The sequence below is a fragment of the Triticum dicoccoides genome, chromosome 1A (genome assembly GCF_002162155.2).
Source record: "Triticum dicoccoides isolate Atlit2015 ecotype Zavitan chromosome 1A, WEW_v2.0, whole genome shotgun sequence".
NCBI classification, from domain to species: domain Eukaryota; kingdom Viridiplantae; phylum Streptophyta; class Magnoliopsida; order Poales; family Poaceae; genus Triticum; species Triticum dicoccoides.
Window position 1 is genome coordinate 560,757,867 of NC_041380.1, and position 26,725 is coordinate 560,784,591.

At 45.4% G+C, this 26,725-nt stretch overlaps 1 protein-coding gene across 1 annotated transcript; it reads left to right on the forward strand.

The window, feature by feature from the left end:
- The first annotated feature begins 15,395 nt into the window (after positions 1–15,395).
- LOC119330548 lies at positions 15,396–15,808 on the forward strand. Its single transcript, XM_037603696.1, has one exon. It carries the CDS (start codon positions 15,474–15,476, stop codon positions 15,609–15,611), a length of 138 nt encoding a protein of 45 aa, XP_037459593.1. The 5' UTR covers positions 15,396–15,473; the 3' UTR covers positions 15,612–15,808.
- Positions 15,809–26,725: the final 10,917 nt, after the last annotated feature.

Consider the following 26,725-nt stretch of genomic DNA (forward strand, 5'->3'; position numbering starts at 1 on the left):
CACCTGAACTATTATATATTATACCAGCGGGGCAGACCCCAAGTGTTTACAGATGTGAGTAAAAAGGCTTGAGGGAAGAGCCTTGAGGGGAGAAAAACATTCTTAGCGGGGAGAAGCCAGGGCGTGCAGCCGGACGTCGATGTGCTCCTGCCGGTCACTTTTGAATTGCCCACGCCAGAGCACCGCGACATCCCGGCATGCTTTCAGTGTAGCAGCCAGGGTGGGCGAACCAAGACAGTTTGTAAGCAGCAGCAGAGCTCCGCCCACCGGTCGTCGTGGCAGGCGTCGTCCTCGTTGCACCCAACGAGGGGCAGCAGCGCCAGGCATTCCCGAGCGGCCGCCGTGGCGAGCCGTTGTGCTGAGTTGAGCTAACTGTAACCATTTAGAAAGAAAACACCCAGCCTCATCTGAATATCTTTAGTCTGAACTCCCAAGATGAGCTGCAGCAGTTCCTTTCTCTCTGGGAAGCTATTCATAACGTGTAATTATCCTCTGAAGTTGATTCCGACTGCTGACGGAGGGTACTTGGCAAAAGCTGCTTACGATGCGCAGTTCATTGGTAGGATTGAGGAGTCGGATCTGAACAGAGTTTGGAAGATTGAAACTGAGGGAAAGTTGCGATTCTATTACTGGCTTCTTCTCCAAACAAAAATTTGACTATAGACAGGCTTCTGAGAAGGGGCTGGCCACATGGCCCAAATTGCAAGCTTTGCGATCAGCAACTGGAATCTGCGGTGCATCTTCTGCTCCATTGCCCCTTCGCAGGGCAAATCTTGGCTGATTTTTCAGTTTCTGATCCTGAAGTGTCTCTCATTGGTTCGTCCTCGACCTCGGTGGCCCAAGCTCAACAGCATCTCTCCAAAGCGGCGCAGGCTGGAATGCCTTTCAGTTGCATGCTATATGGAAGGAGAGGAACAGAAGGGTGTTTCAGAATTCGTGTCTCTGCTAGAGAAGTAAGCCAACCACAAGGGGTATATGGCCCAACTCTCTCTACCCAAAGTCTCATCAGGTTTTTATACGTGCAACTAGGCAAATATGTGAGGATCATGTGAGTGAGAGGGCCTGTCTTAGAGCCATCTGGTCATTTCCATGCTATATAAGCACGGCAAATGCTGCACACTTGGCCACAACCACAGCGGAGGCACATCCATCCGGTAGCAGTGAGTGGCCTTCCTGCTCAACGAGTTCAGCCAGGATGAATAAGGTGGAGAGCCATGACACGCAGAGTGGAGGATCAGGAGGAGGGCTGAGCATGATGCCGAGGGAGCACAAGGCCAGGCTCTACGTCATCCACGAGACAATTATATGTAGCAGCTAGCCACAGTTCACAAATCCGTCTTGCACGAGATGCTTTGCTTAACTCAGGGGTCGTATTATTCAAGTACAAATTGGCTGGGTCGTGCTGTTCTATAATTTGTTTGGTCCAGTGTAGGCCGTGTTAGAGATGCTTATCCTGCAATGCAACCACTTGCTGTACTTTCTTCGCCCCTCTTCTTTTGCAGAGTTAAAGAGGAGCAGCTTATCTAAAATTCACAATCCATGCCCTGTTGTTTTTTTTTCCCGCCATTTCTCACCGGCACAATGTATATCCTGCAGCAACCGGCTTACAGAGAGCGGGTCCCACCGGTCGGAACGGCGTCAAAACGAGCGGTTAGTGGTTTTGTGTTGCCAAAACTTAATGTCTCCTAGATATGATTCCTTATCCCAAGAATCAGCCAGATGACTAGGATTAGGTAGCATCACGGCTCATCACACATATGATATCATAGGACTGTTGAAAGATACTATCACAGTAGTTAGCTAGACAGGAGCATCTTGTGCGATGAAAATCCGCAACAAGAATGGAGCTGTCCTTCGCCCATCATTAGCTACTCCATAGTACGGCAAATGCATGTGGCACTTGGGATTTCATTCCCCAGGATCGCCGTACCTTCACACCGCGACAATACACCGGATGTTTAATGGCCTTTCCGAGCACCGAATATAGTCTGCACATGTGTGGCCGGTTTTATGTTTTCCATCGTGCACTGTTGTTTTGCGATTACGGTTATGCTTGCTGAAGTTACAAGACTTGTTATGATCAGCTCAGAGATAATTCCCATCCCCAGCCCTCGGCATTGTGATGCACACCATCGACCTGCATATGCACCTCACCTCACCGGAAGAAAACTGATGGTGAATTAGTGATAGCAAAGTTGCTCAAGATAACAAGGAAACAAAGAGCTCCTAAATCTGATGCAAGCTCATGTGTGTACTACTTACAGGCATCAGCCTATATTTCTCATGGAATGGAACACACTGTACAATGCTGATCCACCAGCTTAACACGAGCACATACATATATAACCGCGAGATCCGACCGGACTGCTCCGCAGCGAAAGGCTACTAATTCTATGCACGCACGCACGCACGCACACGGATGAACCCCAGCTGGGAAGAAGAAGCCAGAAGTGGAATTGACAGGCCGTGCATCTGTATCACGCGGCCGACGATTCGGTGTCCGGAGGGCTATGCACTGGCTCCCCGGAGGCAGTGTCCCCTGGAGCGCCATCGGAGTTCGCGCACGCAACCTGGAGGAAGATGCCGGCAGCTGCTGCAGCATGTGGCCGTGGCCTCCGGGAGCAGCGAGGGGTGGGTAACTGGGTATCTGCCACTGCCATGCCAGCCTCCCTCTCTCTCTCAAATCTCGATCACCGGGTTATTATGAGCTTATGATATGCGCAAGTAGGCAAAGCTTGCCCCTCTCTCCCAGCTGGCCATTTCCATGCTATATAAGCACCGCAAGCGCTGCGCATTTGGCCACAAGCCCACAACCACACAGCAGATGAGCAGAGGCAGATCCACATCTTGTAGCAGTGCAAGTGCAGAGCCTAGCAAGCTCAACCACCCTCCTGTCCAGGCGCCCGTTCTAGCTCGAGATGGAGTACAAGGTGAAGAGCCATGGCGGCAAGCACCGGGGAGGATCAGGATCCGGAGGGCTGAGCAGGATGCTGAGGGAGCACAAGGCCAGGCTCTACATCATCCGCCGATGCGTCGTCGCGCTCCTCTGCTACCACGACTAAGCAGATCCACCTCTGCTTTCCTGCTCCCCATCTAATTCTTGATTCTAGCTAGGCGTGTGTGTACATAGGTAGGGTAGTTCAAGAAGTTCATGCCGCTGACAGCTGATTTGGATGTCCAAGTTTTGGTGTGATGTGGTTTGGTTTGGTGCTCCATCCTAAGTCCTGCAATGGCAAGGATGTGCATGTATGGGTCCGTTGGGTGTTGGCATCCTCGTTGTGTGTTCGACATTTGCTCGATTGGAAATGAAAGATCTCGGAAAATGAAAGAAAGAATTGTGGAAGTTCTCAAGAATACAAGTTTTATCTCTTGGCATTCCATTTCATGATATGTACTGCTGGAGCATGATCGTTGGTCTCTGAATATGCATCCTTCATTACGGAGTGTTCGTACTTCATTCGATTGGATCAGCTCAGCGCCAACAATTTCACACACATGCATGGCCGTCTCAAATGCGTGCATTCACAAATTCGTGTTACCGGCAAGAGTAGGTTGCAAATTTGCTCAAAATTCAAAATAGCTGTAACACGAGCACATTAAGCTTTTCTTAAGAAAGAACGACCAGATCAAGCTATACATGAAAAGAAAAATTCTGGCCCTTTTGCTCTAAAAAAGATTATTATTCCTGAAGATGGCAGTAACGTTTCCACGATGCTGAATGGTTCACTCAGAAAAAAAGAGAGTGGTTTTTCAGCTCCCGGGTGCCTAGGCACCCTCTATGAACAGTAAATTCAAAAAAATAGAAAAAAATCCAAAAAACATGAAACTTTGCAACATCAAATATGATTAAACTTTGTAAGTACTTGCAAGTTTTCATGCCAAAAAAACCATTCGAGGAGCTCACACGAAAAATTTCAGTGCTTGAAGTTTCAAGCACTTTTAGCACTAAAATCTGAAACTCGTTTGTACACCTTTCTCTACATGATATTTTGGCATGAAAACTTGCAATAACCTACAAAATTTAACCATCTTTGATGTTGCAAAGTTTCAAATTTTTTTGAATTTGTTTTCTATTTTTTTGAATTTACTGTTCATATAGGGTGCCTAGGCACCCGGGAGCTGTTACACCTTTCTGAAACGTATTATAACAAGTTACAAAGGAGTAGCTCAACATACAGGGGCAAATTTACTGGCATTGGAATACGCTGTCGCCTCGAGAGAGGGTGCTGCATGTGCATGTGGAGCAGCTTCACACTTGTACAAGGGGTATATGCCCCCATCCCTAGCTCTCTGCCCAATGTCTCTCTCTCTCTCTCTCTCTCACCAGGTTTCTATACGTGCAAGTAGGCAAAGACGTGAGGATCATGTGAGAGAGTCTGTCATTATGTCATTTAGCCTTGACCGTCCTATATAAGCACGGCAAATCCACACTTGGCCACAACCACAATAGTGGGAGAGCAGAGCAGGGAGCCCTCCAGGCTCCAGCTCACCTAGCTCAGCCACCCTCATGCTCTGTTCAGCCAGGATGGACAGCCATGGCAGCAAGCCCAAGGGGTCAGGAAGAGGAGGAAGGATCAGAAGGATGCTGAGGCAACACAAGACCAGGCTCTACATCATCCAGCGATGCGTCGTCATGCTCCTCTGCTACCATGACTGACCATAGTCCATAGGCGTTCGGTTCTTCGTTCGGTTCTCGTTTGTACCTAGGCTAGACTTGACAGATTATTTGGTGTTTGTGTGTGTGTAGTTCATAAGTTACAGGTTGATTTTTCTGACGGTTAGTTTGGGTGCTGAAGTTCCGCGTGGTGTAATGTGGTGCTCCTAAGGCCTGGAACGGCAAGGATGTGCGTGTATTGATGTGTTAGGTCTTGGCATCTTTGTTGTGAGTTTGCTCGGTAAGAAATGAAAGATCTCAGAAAAAGAAAGAAATAAATAGTGTGAAAGTTCTCAGAAAGGTTATCTCTTGGCATCCCATTGTTGTGAGTCTCTGCCTACTTACGTAATTGCTAACGTACATATGCATCCTTTGGGTGTATTGGATCGGTTTTTTGAACGATTTTGCACACGGCGCCATCAGTCTGTACATATCTCAAAGGTGTGCATTCTCGGATTTCTTAGCGATATCGAGGCGAAATTGGCAAGATCAGTCTGTACATATCTTTGTTCAAAATTTAAATAGTTGTACACACGACCAATAGAAAATACAAATAAGCAATAATTATGATTTCTGAAGATACATTGCTCATGTGATCCCCTAAAAGAACTCCTTGCTCGTGGGATGGGAGGACTAGTGGCTTTCCAACAGTACTATACAGAATCAGTTTATCTAGCACACTCCATGCTCATGGTTCATTCTGTATCAGCTTTTGAATTTTTAATGCAACAAAAATGTTTTGGTAAAACCGAACAACACTGGACGACAGAAATGAGAAGCTTCAAGGAACTTGCATGCATGCTGCTCCAAATCTCTTGGTCTTGATTTTCTGAGACGCACAGCTCACTGCGAGCAGATCTCATCCGGAGCTATTATGGGTCGTTATTTTCATGGTGACTAGATTATCGGACGATCAGGCAAGCTGACAATTAAATATTTATCCATGAAATCATCCAGGTTTGTGCATTGCACTACAGTGAACTGTTATTGGATGAAATGTTGCTCCCAAGGAGGTATCCATGCAGTGAACAGCCTTGATGGATGCCTCATCCTGAACACAAGCCACTTTAGTTTAGTTTAATTAGTGCAAATTGGCTGGGTTCCGAACATGATGTTCTTTAAATAGTGCAGAGGTCGGTGAATACTCCGTTTATCCCGCCATTGGAGGCCGCGTAAGAAAAGGTTTATCCTGCAACCACTGGCTGTACTTTCTTCAGGATTCACGTCCAAGTTCAGGCCATCCATGTAAACTATGGTGGGATAGCTAAACTAGTGCTAATCATGGTGCTACTTGATGTACTTCGACCAGTAGCTCTGAAGTTTTCTTCAAACAAGAGATGTGAAACTGCGGTAATCCACCTTCGCAGCTCCCGCATCGGCGGGCATCGCGCGCTGGCGCTGCCTTCGGAAACCGAATGAAAATTCAGTTTACAAATTTGACCAGACAGAAATGTGCAGTGAGGTGTCTGCATACACTGTGCAGACCTTGTCATTGTGGCTACTACTGGCTACTACTATGACTTTCTGGTCTCCAGACCATTAACCAGTAGCACAAGATGAACATGGTGTTATGCCAGACAGAAAATGTGAACGTGGTTAGTTAGCTGTAACGACGTCTGGGAGACTTGCACAAAGTGCTGTAGAATCCGGATGAAATGACTTGTCTGCAAAGATATTATAAGGATTTGATGCTGTAGATGATGTGCAGAGCTAACATTTCACAGTATCAAAAGCTCACATTTAGCACCTCTCCTGCAGTACTGCAGTTCATACAATGTTAAGTCAAATAGTTTTGAAGTATCATCACTATAAGCTAAGTTCAGAGATTAAAAAAAGGGTCAAAGTCACTGTTTAAGAGCCAAGTCAGAAGCCACTGTTTGGATGAAGGAATATCAAAGTGTTTGATCGGTCGGGGTATGCGGCTCCTAAGCTGGAGCTGGTCGAGTCAAACTAGTTCAACCAATAACCACAGCTCTGTCTGTAACCAGCACTCTTTGTTTCAAGAAACCACAGTTCAGAAATCTCTCTTGTTGTCTTGGATACAAATGGCCTTGATGGATGCCTAGACCTAGAACGAGCTTTCAGGATAGTTTGGTTAATTCACTGGTAACATTAACTTAGTGCAAATTAGCTTGGTCCCAAGCATGCTGTTCTTTTTATTAGTCCGATGGTCGGCGAATCTCGCGTTTAGCCTGCCATTGGAGGCCGTATATATATCTTCGTCCAAAATTCAAATAGTTATACACACAACCAATAGAAAATACAAATAAGCAATATTTATGATTCTGAAGATACATTGCGCATGGGATCCCCTAAAAGAACTCCTTGCTCATGGGAGCGAGGACTAGTGGCTTTCCAGCAGTACTATACAGAATCAGTTTATCTTGCTCATGGTTCATTCTATATGTATCAGCTTTTGAATTTTTAATGCAACAAAAATGTTTGGTTAAGCCGAACAGCACTGGACGACAGAAATGAGAAGCTTCAAGGAACTTGCGTGCATGCTGCATTGCTGCTCCAAATCTCTTGGTCTTGATTTTTTGAGACGCGCAGCTGATTGCGAGAAGATCTCGTCCGGAGCTATTATGGGCCGTTATTTTCATCATGACTAGATTATCAGGCGATCAGGCAAGCTGACAATTAAATATTTATCCATGAAAACATCCAGGCTTGTGCATTGCAACAACATGACATCATCCATGCACTGTCACTGAACAACCTTGATGGATGCCTCAACCTGAGCACAAGTGCACATGATGCTTTGTTTAATCAAGGTGTCACTTTAGTTTAGTTTAGTGCAAGTTGGCAGGGTTCCGAACACGATGTTCTTTTATTAGCAGAGGTCGGTGAAGCTCCCGTTTAACCCGCAATTGGAGGCCGCGTAAGAAACCGTTATCCTGCAACAAGTTGCTGTACTTTCTCCAGGATTCACGTCCAAGTTCAGGCCATCCGTGTAAAGTATTGCTTGGGACAGCTTAACCAGTGCTAATCATGGTGCTACTTGCTGTACTTCGACCAGTAGCTCTGAAGTTTGCTCCAAACCAGAGATTCGAAACCACGGCACTCCACCTTTGCGGCTCCCGCGTCGGCGGGCATCGCGCGCTGGCGCTGCCTTTGGAAACCCAATGGAAGTTCAATTTACAAGTTTGACCGGACAGAAACGTGCAATGAGGCGTCTGCGTGGACTTTGCAGACCTGTCAGTCTACTACTGTGGCTTTCTGGTCTCCAGACCATTAACCAGTAGCACAAGATGAACATGGTTTTATGCCAAAAGGAAAAAAAGATTAACATGATTAGTTTGCTGTAGCAACGTCTGACAGACTTGCAATAAATGCTGTAGAATCCGAATGAAATGATTTGTCTGCAAAGTATTATAAGGATTTGATGCTGTAGATGATGAACATAATGTGCAGAGATAACATTTCACAGTATCAAAATCTTTGACTAAAGCTCACATGTAGCACCTCCCCTGCAGTAGTGCAGTTCATATGCAATGTGAAGTCAAATAGTATAAAAGTATCATCACTACCAGACGAGTTCAGAGATAGGAGAAAAAGGTTCAAAGTGCCACAGTTCAGAAATATCAAAGCGTTCGGTCTCGGTCAGGTTATGCGGCTCCTGAGCTGGATCTGGTTGACTTAAGCTCATGAGTCAAACTAGTTCAACCAATAACGACCACAACTTTGTCTGCAACTAGCTCCTCTGCACTCTTTGTGGCAAGTAACCACAGTTCAGAAACTCCCCTTGCTGTCTTGCATACAAATGGCCTTGATGGATGCCTCGACCTGGAACAAGCTTGCAGATACATGGGTTAATTCATTGGTCACCTTATAATTTAGTGCAAATTAGCTTGGTCCCAAGCATGTTGTTTTTCTTTTTATTAGCCCGCCGGTGGGCGAATCTCGCACTTAACCCGCCATTGGAGGCCGTGTAAGAATCTCTTATCCTGCAACTACTTGTTGCATTCATCTATGATTCATGTCCATGTTCAGGCCATTGTTGTAACTTGTAACGCATACCACTGAATCTCTTATGCCACAATGTACACCAATGTGGTGGTCTCTTGGATATGATTCCTTGTCCCATGGTCAGAATTCTTTTTATGGTAGCATCACCAACCACCACACATGTCCTAGAACCGTTTCGAAGATATCACAGTGGGTAGCTAGACAAGAATATCTTCTCCGATCGAAAATCTGCAACGAAAATGGAGCCCGGCATTAGCTAGGTGGTTAGCACGGCGATCGATCGGGAGATCGGGACGCACCTGCGATATCTCCAGGATCATCGTACTGTCACACTGCAATAATACACATACACGTATGTTTAGTGTCCTTTCCGTACTGGCCAGTACGGGGCGCAGCTTCAGCACCGAATCTGCTCATGTGGTGTGGTGGCCTTTTTTGCTAGCTACTCCTCCACCTTCTCGGGTTTCATGATTTCCAGAGTATACATGGTTGTTCCCTAAGAAAAAGACTGCATTGCCATTACAGTTATGCTCGGTAATGATAGCAGCGATTTAACGATAACAACGAAATAAAAAGCTCATAAAGCTAATCCAGGCTCAAGCTGCTGGGATGCCAGGACTAGGTCGTAAAGACCGCCCATGGGAGGAAGTTTGTGTACAGAGAGAAGAATTGTTAGTGTTCTATTAGTAACTGGTTGCTGGGCCTAATGGGCCAAAACAACTGCACGTTGAGTTGACTCACGACGAAACCGTCTCAGATTCTTTTTGTGAAGCCGGCCCATCTAGAGAGAGGATTTCTAGCAAAGCCGGTTTCTACCGGTGTCCTGCTAGCCAACTAAAGTGTGCCATGTGTTTGCGTACACATATCACATACGAAGTATTCTATTCATTTCCTTTATCATACGTTGTTTCTTCTTCTTCTTTTTTTGCTGGGACCTATCCACTATTTAGGAGCAGGACTTTATTGCACTCAACATATTTTATTCTTTCACCCTCACAATCCACCCACCCATACTTTTAGTTTGATCCTAAAATTTATAACATGAAACCTTTTGAGCCAATGATCCGGTTTATAATCTGTGAGAAGATTTGTTTTCATGACATTCAAATCGTTAAATCAAGATCAATCTTGGACATGTTTTGAACAAGCTTAAATTCAAATTATGATACCGTAATGAAACTTATATGAAATACGAGATGATACATTAATGAAATTAGAATGAACCAATAATGAAAACATGCAAAAAAGGTGTAATAAACCAAAATTAAACTTAAATCTAATCTGAGATGAAGCATTAATGAATTGTGCAATGAAACAATAAGGAAAACATGCAAAGGAAATGTATGAAAAAAAATGAAAACATGTAAAATAGTGATGAGATGGAAATGAAATCGTATGGAAAATATGTGAAAAGAATACTTTAAGAGCCCAACCCAACCATGAAAGATAATTTAACAAAATGATAAGAAAACTTATTTGAAAACTCTAAAAATAGAAATGAACCATGAATGAAATAGTACTGAAATCCGGAATGAAAAGGCAATGAAAACTTGTAATGAAAAATAATAATAATACATGTAAAAGTATGATGAAACACACATGAAAACTTTCATATAAGATTCAATGTAGTTTCATAATTTGATTTTTTTTCAAACATGTTCAAAACTGATCTTGTTTTGAAGATTTAAATATCATGAATATTAATATCCAAACATTTGCGATTGGATATTTGGCTCAAAAGATATAATTGCTACAGACTATATAATCCAACTAAAAAGCATCCGTGGGTGGAATGTAATACCACCTTTAACTCCAAACATACCCACTAGTCACTCAACTGTTGGGCCTCCTCACAAACTGTCCCACACATCATGGAGCTGGATAAGAAAGTTAGATGGATTGAAGGAGAGAAAAGGTACTATGATACTATGGTATATATGTGATACGAGCACTCCCAAGCAATGATGGACGGCAATAATCTATCTGGTTGAAACCTGTTCCGCTAGAAAATCTTTTCACCATCTTTCAGATTGTGTATCATATTTTTATTGGCTTTTGGAGAACAACCGCCTTGAATAAGGTTTATCTTGACGGTTTTTTGTACCGTTTCAGATGAGGTGTCTTGGATAGGCGTAGTTTCTACACGGGTGAGAAGGACTCGAAGGCATGATATAAATGATAAAAATATTTGTGTAGTTTGTATATGATCGTAGTATGCTCATGAACTCTTTATTTTGGAAATTTTCAAAAATACCCTTGCAAGTTTCAAAATAGAATCATGAAAAAACATGTCAACAAAGTTTCATGAAAAAATATTTTAATTATGAGCTACATAGGAAAAAAATGATGATCTATAGTTGTGAATAGTCTTACCACCCGTGCATACGTGAATACTTACAGCCATAAGTTTATTAGGAAACATGATAACAAAAACACCTTTCTTCCAAAGAAATGTCTTCCGTATAGAGATACACACTCGCACCCATGTTTTCGCATCCAACTGATTAACACTTAGACAAGTACTTTCATCTTAGAGAGGCCAGGCCCCACTAATCAAGTCAGTACATCCGCCTAACAGCATGCCTTCAACAAGGAGGTGAGCAAGTACTTCATTTCTAGATCCAAAAGTGATGGCCGGGCCATATGTTTTCTTTGTGGAATTGATGTTCTCGTCACCATTTCAACCTTCCATGAGTTGCGCAGCCCATGACTGTGTTTTTGGAGCTAGTCACCCATGAAAGGCCACAATCAAAACTTCTCTCAAATGTGAATTGGCCTGACAAAGATCACTTAGACTAGACCAAGTCAGTGTTTATCTACCGAGGCCACCCCTATTAAGGAGCCGGTGGTCTAACCATCTCCATCGGATGAATGACTAGAAGTGCAAAGCGAGTGGGTGGTTCTAGCGTGAGTTGGACAAGACCTAGCCTTGCCATGGTGCACACTGAAACATCTGATACTGTTAGCTAATGGCAAGCCAATAGATTCATTTTTTTCTCGCCCAATAACCATAATGGTTTTTGTTGCACCCCTAGATCCATGCACACACGGTCGATGATGTTGCCGATCGACACACGCTGTCTGCCGCTAGTTACTAGGGGTCGCGCTCAACCACCCACATTGTGTATGCTACGGCCCAGAACCACCCTCACACGAGACAACAAGCCGCCACTGCAACCCACCGTTGGCCCCCCAAAACGATACACAAGGGGGTGCCGGCTTCCAGATAAACAAGGACGGATACCAGGACCTGCCGAACACGGGTAACGTCTGCTTGATCCTAGGGATACCTCCCAATTGTAAGGGCTACGATGCACAACTTCCATATTCGTGATCGTTACCACCATTTTGCTAACTTTTTTTTTCTCAAAAAGGGATAACTTAGTCTTCTACATACACGCAACCTTAATTTATAATAAAATAATTATTTGTGCAAAATGGTATAGCAGAGGAGCCCACATGTCAATGACATAGCAACCGAGATTGTATGGCACATCACACACCGTCACAGAGATTGGCTGAACGAAGCCCGCATTACCGTCTCCAAGTGGCTACACCCACAGTCGAGAGTATTCCGTCTCCAATTTGCTAACTCTTATCTGCTTGGTAATATAATGTCTTAATGAGCGGTCGATGCCGGGAACCGTTGATCCAAGGTTGAGATCCATGGGAAGAAATTATTACACCAGATGAACAAACTATTAAAATATGGTGTTTATTTTACCCTAATTATTACACCAAGAATTACCCTAATTATTACATTTTTTCTTGTTGGTAGCCTACCAAGCTAGTTACTTGGTCTGTACGGTTTCATTTTTTGATAAAGGGCGCTTATTGACTCATAATGTAGCATCGAGGGATATAATCATAATGAGTAGACACCCCGCCTCTGCATAATTAGGATGCATTACAGCCAACACAAATACACACACAAAGATCACGCTAGCAAAAAGCAAAGTCATAGAAGACCAAAGCTTTGCATAGGCAGATGAAAAAAAAAACAAATTCCCAAAATGATAAGGTGATTGATGATATACAATGGTGACCATCGGCACAAACATTTCTCGACAACACCAGGACTCCAAGAAAGGATCTTCAAAAGCAACACCTCTAAAAAAGGAATATTGTGTAAGTGATGCCGTCGCCGGATCCAACCATCAAAGGTTGGATCAAGGGTTTTCACCCTGAAAAACAAAGTCCAAGCAATGCCTTCATGAAGGTAACGGCGCAAAGAACACCACCATTGCTAGGTATAGCAAACTAGGGCCAGACCTAGGGTTTTCACGCCAGAGCTTGAGACCGGGTACTCAAGAAGCACCATCCAATCAAAGTCATCGATGTTGTCTCCTCCACTTTTCATGATCCCAACCGCTGTAGACACACACGGTTCGGAGAACGAGAGATCGCCAAGCCCGCACGAGCCGGCTGATGAGTCCCAACAAGAGCCGGTTACCACAACATGATGAAGTCTTTGACGGGAGGAAGAACACCGGTAGTACTTAATTAATTAATAGCTAAATGAGATGCTTATTCCGTCAACAGAAAAATCAAGAGTACCAGCTTGGGTTTCTCATAGAACCGTAAGAGAAACAAGAGCACACAACACAACCGCAAGATCCGACTGAACTCTTTTTTTTTTTGAGAAACAACGGCATTTTTATTGATTAAGCAACAAAGTTACATAGAGTCTCCTGCATACAATCCGGAGCAGAATGAAAACACAAAAACTACTAATAATCCGCGGAATGGATTTTGCATCAAGATATATTACCTTCCACGACACACACGCGCACGAATGAATCCCACGGAGGAAGAAGCCAGTAGTGGAAACGGCCGTGTCGTTTGGCGTTTGCTTTGGCCACGCATGTACTGGCTCCCGAGGCGGTGTCCCCTGGAGCGGCATCGGAGTTCGCGCATGCAACTTGGGTGGAAGATGCCCGTAGCTGCTGCAGCATGTGGCCGTGGCCGTGGCCTCCGGGAGCAGCGAGGGTGGGTGGGTATAGCTGATGCCATGCCATTGCCAGCCTCCCTCTCTCGATCGATGGACCAGCAGGTTATGATATGCGCAAGTAGCCTGCCCCTCTGTCTCTCTTCCCCAGTTGACCATTTACACGCTATATAAGCATCGCACGCGCTGCGCACTTGGCCACAACCACACAGCAGATGAGCAGAGTCACCTCCGTTTCTGGTAGCAGTGCGAGTGCAGAGCCTAGCAAGCTCAACCACCCTCTTGTTCAGGCGCCCCTTTTAGCTCGAGATGGAGTACAGGGTGAAGAGCCATGGCGGCAAGCACAAGGGGTCAGGAGGATCAGGAGGGCTGAGCAGGATGCTGAGGGAGCACAAGGCCAGGCTCTACATCATCCGCCGATGCGTCGTCGCGCTCCTCTGCTACCACGACTAGCACTAGCAGATCCACCTCTGCTCTTCTGCTCCTGATCTGATCCTTGATTCTAGCTAGGCTTGACAGAGTAGTTCTCTGGAGCGTGCGTCTGTGTGTGTACATAGGTAGGATAGTTCAAGAAGTTCATGCTGCTGACAGCTAGAGTAATTTGGATGTCCAAGTTTTGGTGTGATGTGGTTTGGTGCTTGATCCTAAGTCCTGCAATGGCAAGGATGTGCATGTATGGGTCTGTTGGGTGTTGGCATCCTCATTGTGTATTTCACATTTGCTCCATTGGAAATGAAAGGTCTCGAAAAATGAAAGATCTATGAAAAGGTTTCTCTCTTTCCCCTCCACCGCTTTTGGCAGTATTAATTAAATATCCTTCACTATTTGACTAAAAATGGAACGAAATGAGATTGGATTGTTCCTCAGTTGAAAAGACATGTCTTGAGCAATCAGAGAAGCACTTTGATAAACATGTTTTATCTTTACTGACTCAATTAAGGCATTAGTGTTTGTTCTATTGCACAAAAAAGATCGCATTTTTGCACTTCGTTCAAATAAGAGTTGTACCGGACGGAATTATCCTCTTTCTCAGTATGATCTCTGTTCCATTTTTATTATCTGTACGGTTGGAGGCTCGGAGCATGATTCCTGGTCTCTACCTAATTGTGAATGAGAATATGCATCCTTGGGGAGTGTTCTTACTTCATTCAAGGTGTGAACTATTACAAACACATTGCCATCTCGAAGGCGTGCATTTCGTGAATCCGCATTACTTTTTTTTTTGAAAAGGAGGATTACCCCCGGCCACAGCATCTGGACGATGCATGCAACCATTTTATTAATTATTCACAAAGACCTTACAAAGTAGCAAGAGTAGGTTGCAAATTTGCTCAAAATTCAAAGTAGCTGTAACACGAGCAGATTAAGCTTTGTTTAGAAGAACGAACAGGTTAAGTTGTAGTACATGGCTCATGGAAAAATTATTATTTGCTCTAGAAAAGATTATTGTTCCTGAAGTTGACAGTAAAATTTCCTGATGCTAAATGGTATAATCGGAAAACTGGCAGCAGCATCACATATATGTTAGTTCAGTATACAGGGGCAAATTTACTCGCATTCGAATCAGCTGTCACCTTGAGAGAGGGTGCCTGCGTAGCAGCTCCACACTTCTACAAGGGGTATATGCCCCCATTCCCATCTCTCTGCCCAATGCCTCGCTGTCTCTCTAATCTCTATCACCAGATTTTTATACGCGCAAGTAGGCAAAGAGGTGAGGATCATGTGAGCGAGCCTGTCACTGTGCCATTTGGCCTTGACCCTCCTATATAAGCACGCCAAATGCTGCACATTTGGCCACAACCACAGCAGAGACAGATCCACCCAGCAGTAGCAGTGGGAGAGCAGAGCAGGGAGCCCTCCAGCTCACCTAGTTCAGCCATCCTCCTGCTCTGTTCAGCCAGTATGGACAAGGTGAAGAGCCATGGCAGCAAGCAGAGGCGGTCAGGAAGAGGAAGGATCAGCAGGATGTTGAGGCAACAAAAGGCCAGGCTCTACATCATCCAGCGATGCGTAGTCATGCTCCTCTGCTACCATGACTGACCATAGTCCATAGGCGTTCGGTTCTCGTTTGTAGCTAGGCTAGGCTTGACAGATTCTTTGGTGTGTGTGTGTGTGTGTTCATAGGGTGTAAGTTGTTCAGAAGTTTCAGGTTGATTTTGCTGACGGTTAGTTTGGATGTTGAAGTTTTGTGTGGTGTTATGTGGTGCTCCTAAGTCCTGCAACGGCAAGGATGTGCGTGTATCGATGTGTTAGGTCTTGGCATCTTTGTTGTGAATTTGCTCGATCAGAAAAAGAAGATCTCTGAAAAAGCAAGAATAGCATGAAAGTTCTCAGAACGGTTATCTCTTGGCATCCCATCATTGTATGATCAGTACTGTTAAATCATGGTTGCGAGTCTATGCCTAGTTACCACATTGCTAATGCATATATGCATCCTTTGGAAATGTTTTTATTCGATTGGATTGGGTATGTTGTTCGACTGATTTAGCACACAAGGGTATCTCAAATGTGTGCATTTTGGGAATTTGTGGCAATATCGAGGTGAAACTGGCAAGAGCAGTCTGCATATTTGATCAAAATTCAAATACTTTTATACACAACCAAAAGAAAATTCAAATATGTAAAATTATGATTTCTGAAGATACATTTCCCTGATGCTGACAGTTTTCTTTGAGTTCAGTATTTCTGATAGTAACCTCAACTTAGAACTTAGAACTGTAGTGCTCATGGGATTTCCTAAAAAAGAACTCCTTGCTCATGGGACTACTGGCTTTCTAGCAATACTATACAGAATCAGTTTATCTAGCAACCTCCTTGCTCATGGTTCATTCTATATCAGCTTTTGAATTTTTAATGCCTCAAAAATGTTTGGTAAAACCGAACAGCGCTGGACGACAGAAATGGGAAGCTTCAAGGAACTTGCATACATGCTGCCTTGTTTGCTGCAAATCTCTTGGTCTTAATTTTTTCAGACGCACAGCTCACTGCGAGCAGATCTCGTCTGGTGCTACTGTGCGTTGTTATTTTCATGGCGACTAGATTATCAGACGATCAGGCAAGCTGACAGTTAAACATTTATCCATGAAAACATCCAGGTTCGTGCATTGAAACGAAGGTGGGTTTTGGACATCTCACCACAATATCTTCCCAACAATTATTTGGTGAAATGTTGCCCCCAAGGAGGCATACATGACATCATTCATGCACTGAACAGCCTTGATGGGTGCCTCAACCTGAACACAAGCTCACATGCTTGCTTTGTCTAATCATGGATTAACTTTAGTTTAGTGCAGATTGGCTGGGTTCCAAACACGATGTTCTTTTATTAGTCCAGAGGTCGGTGAAGGCCCCGTTTAACCCGCCATTGGATGCCGCGTAAGAAAAGCTTATCCTGCAACAACTTGCTGTATTTTCTTCAGGATTAACGTCCAAGTTCAGGGCATCCATGTAAAGTATTGCTTGGGACAGCTTAACCAGTGCTAATCACGGTGCTACTTGCTGTACTTCGACCAGTAGCTCTGAAGTTTGCTCCAAACCAGAGATTCGAAACCACGGCACTCCACCTTCGCAGCTCCAGCATCGTCGGGCATCCCGCGCTGGTGCTGCCTTTGAAAACCGAATGAAAATTCAGTTTACAAATTTGGCCAGACAGAAATGTGCAGTGAGGTGTCTGTATGGACTGTGCAGACCTGTCACTGTGGCTACTACTATGTCTCTCTGGTCCCAAACCATTAACCAGTAGCACAAGATGAACATGGTTTTATGCCAGAAAGAAAATGTGAACGTGGTTACTTAGCTGTAACGACGTCTAAGAGACTTGCAATAAGTGAAGTAGAATCTGGATGAAATGACTTGCCTGCAAAGATACTATAACGATTTGATGCTGTAGATGATGAACATAATGTGCAGAGATAACATTTCACAGTATCAAAATCTTTGACTAAAGCTCACATTTAGCACCTCTCCTGCAGTACTGCAGTTCATGCAATGTGAAGTCAAATAGTTTTAAAGTATCATCGCTATGAGACAAGTTCAGAGATAAGACCAAAAAAAGGTCAAAGAGCCTGGTAGCATTGTTTAAAGAGGCAAGTCAGAAGCCATTATTTGGATGAAAGGAATATCAATGCGTTTGGTCGGTCGGAGCACGCAGCTCCTGAGCTGGAGCTGGTTGACTATACCTCATGAGTCAAACTGGTTCAGCCAATAACCACAGCTCTGTGACAGGCTCCTCCGCGGTATTTTTTGCAAACTTTCTATCATTTTCCATGCATTAGCTACTCTGTCAAATATAATCCTCCGCAGATCCTCGATGATTCTCTATGCCTGATTATAAGCAGGGAAGTAATATACAGTGATACATTAGTCGTGTGTCAAAGCTTCAGCTATAAATTATGCAGAACTGAAGGACACTGTCCATACTGAAATATTCAAGTATGTCTGCATTTCCAAAAAAGTAAGGCACTACAGACTACAAGATAATTTCTCAGAGAAATTGTTAAAATTTTGTTCTTGGTGGATGGCTCGACCTGGAACAAGCTTGCAGGATGCCTTGGTTAATTCACTGGTCGCCTTACTTTAGTGCAAATTTGCTTTGTCCCAAACATTATGTTCTTCTTTTATTAGCCTGACGGTCGGCGAAACCCGCGTCTAACCCACCATTGGAGGCCGTATAAGAAATCTCTTATCCTGCAACGACTTGTTGCTTTTCATCCTTGATCATGTCCAAGTTTAGGCCATTGTTGTAATGCACAACTTGACAGACAGGCTCCGGTGGTAATCTTTGTGCTAGTTCTCCACAGTTGCCATAAACCACAGAACTGAAAATTGTCACTCTTTCCTCACAGCATTGGCTTCAGACACCAGCTTCAAATATACAATAAGTATCTCCTTTGATTTGTGTCCACATGGAGAGTGCAGAGCTGTCAATTTAGGAGCAGAAGATGGAAAAGAAGTGCCATATGTTCGATCCGGGTGAAACGGCCTGTTTGCAAGATATGGTGAGGATTTGATGCTGTAAGATGATGAACATGGTTGTTCATGATTCTCAAAAAAAATTAACTTGATTCTCAAAAGAACATGGTTGTTCATTGATAGCATTTCACAGCAGAAAAATCTTTGTCGAAAGATCATATGTATCAACTCACCTGCATTTCTGTCCATGCAATCAAAGTCAAATAGTTTAAAACTGTGATCACCAACAAAATAGTTCAGTTCAGTCTTCTCTACAATAAATAAATGTTCAACGATGATGAAAAAAAGTCAAATAGCCCAGTAGTTTTGTTTGGTCAGGTAAGTCAGAAGGCATTGTTTATTTGTTTGGACGAATGAGAATCAAATCGTCTGGTTGGTCGGGAGCTAGAGCTGGTTGACATTTTGCTCATGGGTCAAAATGATTCAGCCAGTAATCTTAGTTCAAAACAGGGCTTGGAACAGCTTGCCTACTGCTAAGCATTTTTTTTCTTTTTCGAAAAGGGGGGACACCCCGGCCTCTGCATCAGAACGATGCATACAGCCACATATAAAAATAAAAATGAGGTTCAACAAGGTCTTAATGTCTCAAAGCAAAAAAGAAAACGGCAAGCTCACACAGAGCCACAACGCCAAGAACAAAACTCCCAAAAGCCACAACCGGCTGGCATATGATGCTACTTGTTGTACTTCGACCACTAGCTCTAAAGTATGGGCAGTTTGAAACCGGCACACCGCAGCACACAGCTCCCGCATCGGGGGGCATCACGCTGGCGCTGCTGCCTTCGAAAACCGAATGAATATTTAGTTTACAAAATTGGCCAAACAAAGATATGAAATGAGGTCTCTGCATGAACTGTGCAGACCTGTCAGTGTACTACTGCGTCTTTCTGGTCTCCAGAGTCCAGACTATTAACCAGTAGCACAAGATGAACATGGAAATTTCTCAAAAAAAAAATTGAACATAGTTAGTTAGCTGTAACGATGTCCCAGAGACTTGCAATAAATGCTGTAGAATCCGAGATGGTTGACTTTTTGCTCACAGGTCAAACTGACCCAACCTGTAAGCACAACTCTGTAACCGGCTCCTCTGTACTCTTTGTTGCAAACTTTTCTATTACGTTTTCATCCGGATTATAAGTTGCAGCAATGGCTTGTGTGACAAGAATTCAGCTGCAATTGAAGGGCATTTTCAGAAACGATGAGCACTACAGTCACCCTGTTATGTTGCAAGTAACAACAGTTCAGAGACCCCTCTTGCATAAAATGGCCTTGATGGATGCCTCGACCTGGAACAAGCTTGCGGGATGCTTTGGTTAATCCACTGATCACCTTAAATTTAGTGCAAATTAGTATGGTCCCAAGTATGCTGTTCTTTTCTTACTCAAAGGTCGGCGAAACCTGCGTTTAAACTGCCATTGGAGGCCGCATAAGAAACTTTATCCTGCAATCAGTTGCTGAATTTCGCCCATGATTCATGTCCAGGTTAGGCCCATTGTTGCTGTACTTGTGCTAGTTAATTGGCGGACGAAGTTGGCGCAAACCACAGATCTGAAACCGTGTAGCTGTACCTCGCAGCATTGGCTTCAGACACCAGCTACAACCTGCAAGTATGCAGTCTGGTTATCTGAACCACATTTTTTTGGCTCGTTTTTGTCAATTGCTCAACGATGATTTGTGTCCACATAACCATTAACCAGCAGCAGAAGATGGAAAAACTAAGAGATTTGCAAGAAGTGTCGTGTGATCCGGGAGAAATGACTTGTTTGCAAGATATGGTGAGGATTTGAGATGTTGTAGATGATGAATATGGCTGTGCGCTGGTAACATTTCACAACATCAAAATCTTTGACCAAAGATCATATGTAGCAACTCACTCGCACTTCAGTCCATGCAATGAAAAGTCAACTAGTTTAAAAGTGTGATCACCAACAGAAGTTTTGTACAGTCCCCTCAAAAAATAAACAAATGTTCAATGATGATGAAAAAAGTCCGGTCCCTTGCGCGACAGATGTGCACCAAGGCAGTAGCCGATCCGCCGGTCCGGGAGTCTGAAGACCTGGACCCCAGACCGTCAAAACCTTATGCCAAACTGATCGTGGGAACGGGCACGCCACTATCAAATGCTCCATATATAGTTTCTTGTCCAATGCGCACGTAGTGCCAAACTGACCACGAGAATATCTCTATTATTAAAGGGCAATCGAACGTCGTGATGGTTCGACCTCATTCAACCTGCCCGCGCTAAAAGGGATCCAAGGGAACAACGCACGTTCGAGGACAGGAAAAAAACGAAACAACTCGCACGATCTCCAACTCCTTCCCCGACCTTCCGGTTTGTCTCTCCAGATATCTCTCCCCCAAACACGACCCATCCACATCCACACCCCATCTCCCACGACCACCCAGCCCCTCCATGTCCATCGATCGCGGCACTCTCCGGCGACCGCTCGACACCTCCTCTTCCGTGAACATGCCTCTCTTTACGCTCATCTATTAGGTGCGCCCGGCCCATTGACCTTTCGCCATGGCCGCCTCCGCGCGCACGACCGCTGCCGCAGCGGGCGTTCTCCATGTCGTGTCGTGAGCTCTGAAGAGTCCGGCGGCGCCGTCACGTCGGCCTCTCTCGCCGCGATCCACGAGGTCATGGCACTTAGCATGCCCTCACCCCTCGGCTCCGCCTGCGGGTGGTCGTCGACGCCATCGCCAGCTGCTGCTTTGAGGCCGGAGTTGTGGCTGCCACCAAGGAGGCCATCTCGATGCGGATGCTGCAGAACGTGCCTGCACTACCCTGCCACCCCTACGTTTCCGGACCAGTACATCTGCTCCGTCGTGAACACATGCTTCGTGTCATACAGGCCGCCGGACAGGGTGAGCTCCTGCAGCGGTTTAGGTATATATGTGCATCGCACAAGGGCAACTACAGTTTCTTGCAAGTTAAAGTAAACTGGATGGGCTAATCTTCAGTTTCTCCACCAAGATATATTTTACTTCAACAAGAAAAAGTGCAGAAAAACCATATAAAGTGTTATTTTCTTGATGCGTTAAACACGCACAATCAATTTGGTCTGATGAGAGGAGAGACCCCCCGGCCCCCGCGTCGCTCCGCTTGGGGCGACTCGGGTGGCGACCAACCCTAGCCGCCGAACCTTCCCTCCCCCCTCCCCCTTCCCCCTCGCCGCCGCCCGAGGAGACGTCCGGCGCCGTCTGCGGGGTCGTCAAGGACGGCGGCGGCGAGGATCTGCTGCTCCCGCCTGGAGGGCTCCGGACGCCGAGTCGGCGGCCTCGGGTGGCGAGGCGGCGCTGTCTCTTCTGCAAGCGGCGTCGCAGGTGGTGCTCCTCCGTTTCCTCGGCCGCGAGGGTGGCGAGGGACGGCGGGAGCTGTCGCCGGCCGCAGCGGGTGTTGCGCCCTCCTCGCTCGCGGCTGGATCTGAAGGCAGTCTCCCTCCCCCACGCAGCACTTTGCCTCGCCGGATCTGGTCGTCGGTGGCCTCTGGCCGCCGGATCCGTTGTTGGGCTGCCTGGAGGTGCGGACCGAACCGGGAGAAATCCTTGGCTGGTGTGCTCTAGCCACGACGGCGGCGACACCGGCCGGTGCCGTTCCCCTCCTCGGAGGCGCCGTCGAGGTCCGTGCCCTCTCCCTCCCGCTCCATGCCCAGGAGAAATCCCATGTCTTGCTGAGACAGGTCGACAACGGCGCGGCGTGCTCCGCCTCCCTCTTGAAGGTGCCGGCTTGGGCAAGGTGGGAGAGTGTTGTGGTGCTGGGCGGTGGTGGTTGGCTTGCTGCGTCTTCGGCAAGGGATTTGGAGCATGGTGCTTTTGTCTCTGAATTAGTGTTAGTGTGTTGTCCTCTCGATGGTCGTTGGCCGATCTGTGCTTGCTTGCTCAACGTCTTTGCCTCGGGCAGGAAGGGGATAGGGATCCTCTCCTTTGTGTTGGCAGCAACCAGATGCGGTTGCAAGGCCACGGAGCTGATTCTGCGGGTTGTTCTGATTCCAGTTATGGATGCTCCATTTTCTCCTTGCTGTTTGTTTGTTCAGTGACAGCTCCCTTGTGCAGTTTTTCCTCTTCGTGCTTGTATCAGTGGGCTGCGGTGTGGACTTTCATCTGGTACCCTTCGTGCAGCGGCGTGTCGAGCTGAGTATCTCCCTTGGTGCCCAGAATCATGCCCTTTCCTTGCTCTAGGGAGGGCAATTTCATCTTCCGGTGGTCCGGCGCCTTTCGAGCCAAGGCGAGGGGCAGGGGTCCCCTCCGGATTTGGAGAGGAGTGGCATGGTTTCGATGTGCACCTTCCAGGGTAGATGAGGGCTCGGTTCATCGACGTTGGGCAATGGCTCCGCCCGAAGTTCCCCTCTGTTTGTCCTACTGATTATAGTTCACTTGGAGGACTTCGTCGACTACAAGCTAGTGCTTATTCTGTTTACTTTTATAGGGCGTGTAGTCTTTGGTACTTGTAAACTGCTTCGGCATCATCGTGTACCTGCAGTTTTTTTTTTTCTGTTTCTAGTTGGTTGTATTGGTGGCCTTGTGTAATCCCTGGCCGATTGATGGCTTTGTTAATTCAAAGTCGGGCTCTTCTTGAGCCTTCGTTCTAAAAAAAATTGGTCTGATGAGTCTATGTCAATTGAACTACCACTCGAATTATAGCAATTCCAAGCTTTTTTCTACAGCTGCAATTTGCTGACACAGTTGAGTTCTCTGAAAGTTTTGCGGCACACATAATTGATTTTGCCAATGTTAATCCCATTGTGCCTGTGATAACAAAGGTGAATTGTGTTTTCAAGTTCGTAGTACTGTTACTACTGTCAGACAACTAAAGTAGCTGTTATGCATACTGACTGGGGTGTGGACTCTATTTTTTAAGGACAAAACTCAAGTGAGATTTTGCTTCCATGGGTCTTCCTTCCTTTTACAATTATTTCGTCAAATCTTTACTGACAATTTATTATTTCTCTTTGTGTGCGCATTGCCCTTAGCATCCATTTGACAAGTTAAAATTAACTAGTTGGCCTCATTAGGGTTATATCAGAGATTCTGCGGAAAAAGAAGTCAGCTTGTCATCTACTTAGTGTCTCTACCTATGCTGATTGAGTGTTGACTTCTCACACATATCCCAACTACTTCTTCATTTTTTTCCCATCACTCATCAGACCCGACATGTATATACACTGGTAAGCATTATTTACATGTACGACTAAGGCATAAATATCACATCCTATTGTCTTGGTTAACAGCTTGTTTTTCAAAATGCAATTTCCAGCATGTCATTAGCCAAATTAGAAGTATATAAGGAGACTGTAAAAATGGTAATATGATATGTTCATCACACTTTAAAATCAACAGAAAATGGAACAAATGCATTTGCATTTATAATCTGTTACCAAACAATGAGGTTCTCATATTGATGTGTTTTAATTTTATTTACGCCCAACTCAGGCTTCAAGCGATCACTGATCTACTGGGAAAATATCTGGTGCTCCCGGAGCACCTAAGCCCAGATGCTCCCGTGCGAGCTCGTCCGTCGGATCTCAGATCCAAGAGCTCCCAGCAAATATCAGACATTTTTCCAAAAAAAACCTTTAGGAGTTCGTAAATTGCGTGTAGATACAACAGCTCCTCAGATCTGTTGGATCTCATATCCAACGGCTCGAAAGCCCATAGCACCGGTAGCACTAGTGCCCCGGGAGCACAGGATATTTCCCCCTGATCTACTGATGTCCTTAAGCGACGTTTTTGAGCTATCTGGTAGCACGTACTGATCATTTCATCAGTTTGTGGTAGGTACTCACTTTCATGGTACGATGGAGGATGCACATCAGTGCTGCAAAACCCATGGTCACAATCATGTCTTTCACAGCCGGTGTGGTGTGCCTAAGGTTAAGCCACCACCAATGGAGGTGACATTTTTTTGTGGAGGTCGATGGCGGTGGCACAAACGGCGAGCAGCTGGTAAAGTAAGGAAGGTCGTCATGAAGGTTGGTGTGCAAAAGTGCTTTGATTGCTTCTAGCACTAGGATGCAGATGCAGATGGTAGTGAATTATATATAACTTACAAGATTTTTTATAAAGATATTCATAGTAGCATTTTAGAGTAAATAACATAAAACTACTACTTTATAGGTTAGGGTTCTAAAAAACTACCGGTTTTAAATTTTTCTCAGATAACTACCAAGTGGGTGGTCGGCTGTTTCAAAAAACCCAAATTCCGCATTGCTAACGTTTAAACCGATTTATGACAGATTGGACCCACTCCTAAATAATCTGTTAGTTGACTGTTTTGTTTGACCGTTAACTTATTGTGGGACCCACGTCTAAGATGTCTCTTCTTCCTCCTACCATTTCTTCTCTCCTTATCTCTTTCTTTCCCATCTCCTCCTCCCGGCAAAGGCCCGACCACGGCCACCCCCACCACGCCCCGCGCCCAGGAGCAAGGGCCGGCCGCCGCGAGCCACCCCCAGGAGCAAGGGCCGGCTGCCGCGAGCCGCCCCCAGGAGCAAAGGCCGCCGCGAGCCGCCGCGCCCAGGAGCACAGGCTGCCGCGAGCCGCGCGCCGCGCCCAGGAGAAGCGACAGCGGCCGGCAAGGAGCTCCGCCTGGACCCAGCCCGTCGGCCTCCTAGAGAAGCCCCGCCTTTCGCGCTGAGGAACGCTGCGGCCGAGCCGCCTACTTCCGCCTGGCCCGCAACCTGGTCGCCGGCGTTGTTCCTGTCGCGACGGAAGGAGCTCCACGCGTCGCCCGGGACGGAAGGGAGCTCCACGGCGGTGCCATGGCTGCTGGCCGGCGAACCTCACGCCGGCTGCTGGTGCACAACCACGGGGAGGGACCCGATTGCTTTTTCAAAATTTTGCAGGGACTTGTGTTTTGAAAATTTTGCAGGGACCTGATGGCATTTTTGAAAAGTTTACAGCCACTGACATGTGGAATCCACATGTCAGTTAACGGTCAAACAAACGGTCAAATAAACGGATCGTTTAGGTGCGGGCCCGACCTGTCATAAACCTGTTTAATTTTTTAACAATGAAGATTTTGGGTTTTTTTAAACAGCCGACCACCCATTTGGTAGTTATCTGAGAAAAAATTTAAAACCAGTAGTTTTTTGGAACCCTAACTTATAAAGTAGTAGTTTTATGCTATTTACTCTAGCATTTTAGGAAATATGTAATCATACCTTCATTGTGTGCTCTATCGACATGTGAGCGAGTCAAATATAACTATAAGAGATTACATGCCTTGTAACTATAGTGAACGGTTAAAAAAAATTCTAGACGGAATGAGGATTTTTTTTTTACGTAAGGTTGTCGTGCATTGCACTTGCAAGCTTACTAGATGAGAAATTGAGATTGTTGATTTTGCTGCTTGAAAGAGCTGAGTTCCAATAATGGATGGATTTGTTTCATGGTAAGAGTTATTTGTTTTAATGCGGATGGGGTGTTCTTTATCACCAAATTCCATGCTATTTGTTGCAGGCGTTCCACTTGCTTTCCAATCATGTTTGCACCACAACAATGTCACACTTATCAATGCAACATAGTGCTAGGCCTTGATTCAGTTGTTTTTATTTCAGATTTTAGTATGGAGTGACTAGGCCTTGATTCAGTTATTTTTGTTTCATATTTTAATAGCTGAGCGATGGTGTGATTTTTTTTTAAAAATGAGGATAACCCCGCACCTCTACATCAGGATGATGCATGCAGCCATATATTATTAAAAGTGCATAATCCAGCAGCCGAATACCGTCGACCTTGAAATAAATCGGAAAACAAACCCTGAGGCCGTATACCTCGTGACAGTACCTCCCCCAGATAGCTACTAATCCCTATGATACAAGACACAATATAAACAAAAATACACAACTACTAGGCTACGCCTTCAAAAAGGAATCACTGCACGTGCGCCGATGATGGTGAGTCCACCACAAGGTTGAACTACGGATTCTCATCCCCAAATCCAAGCTTCAATCCACCGCCCCCAGCAAGGACACGACATAGCACGCGACGACATATTCCGATCAATGATCTTGTGTTCCACCGGAGTGCATAAACTTGTTGCTGAATCTGTCTATGCCATCCGCCCTTATCCGTCTACCGACACCTCGATAGACGGATACCTCTCGAGGAGACAACGGAAGACAAAGACGTCCCATACCGCCTGTCTGGCGCTGTCCCTCGACGGCGGCGGAGGGGAAGGA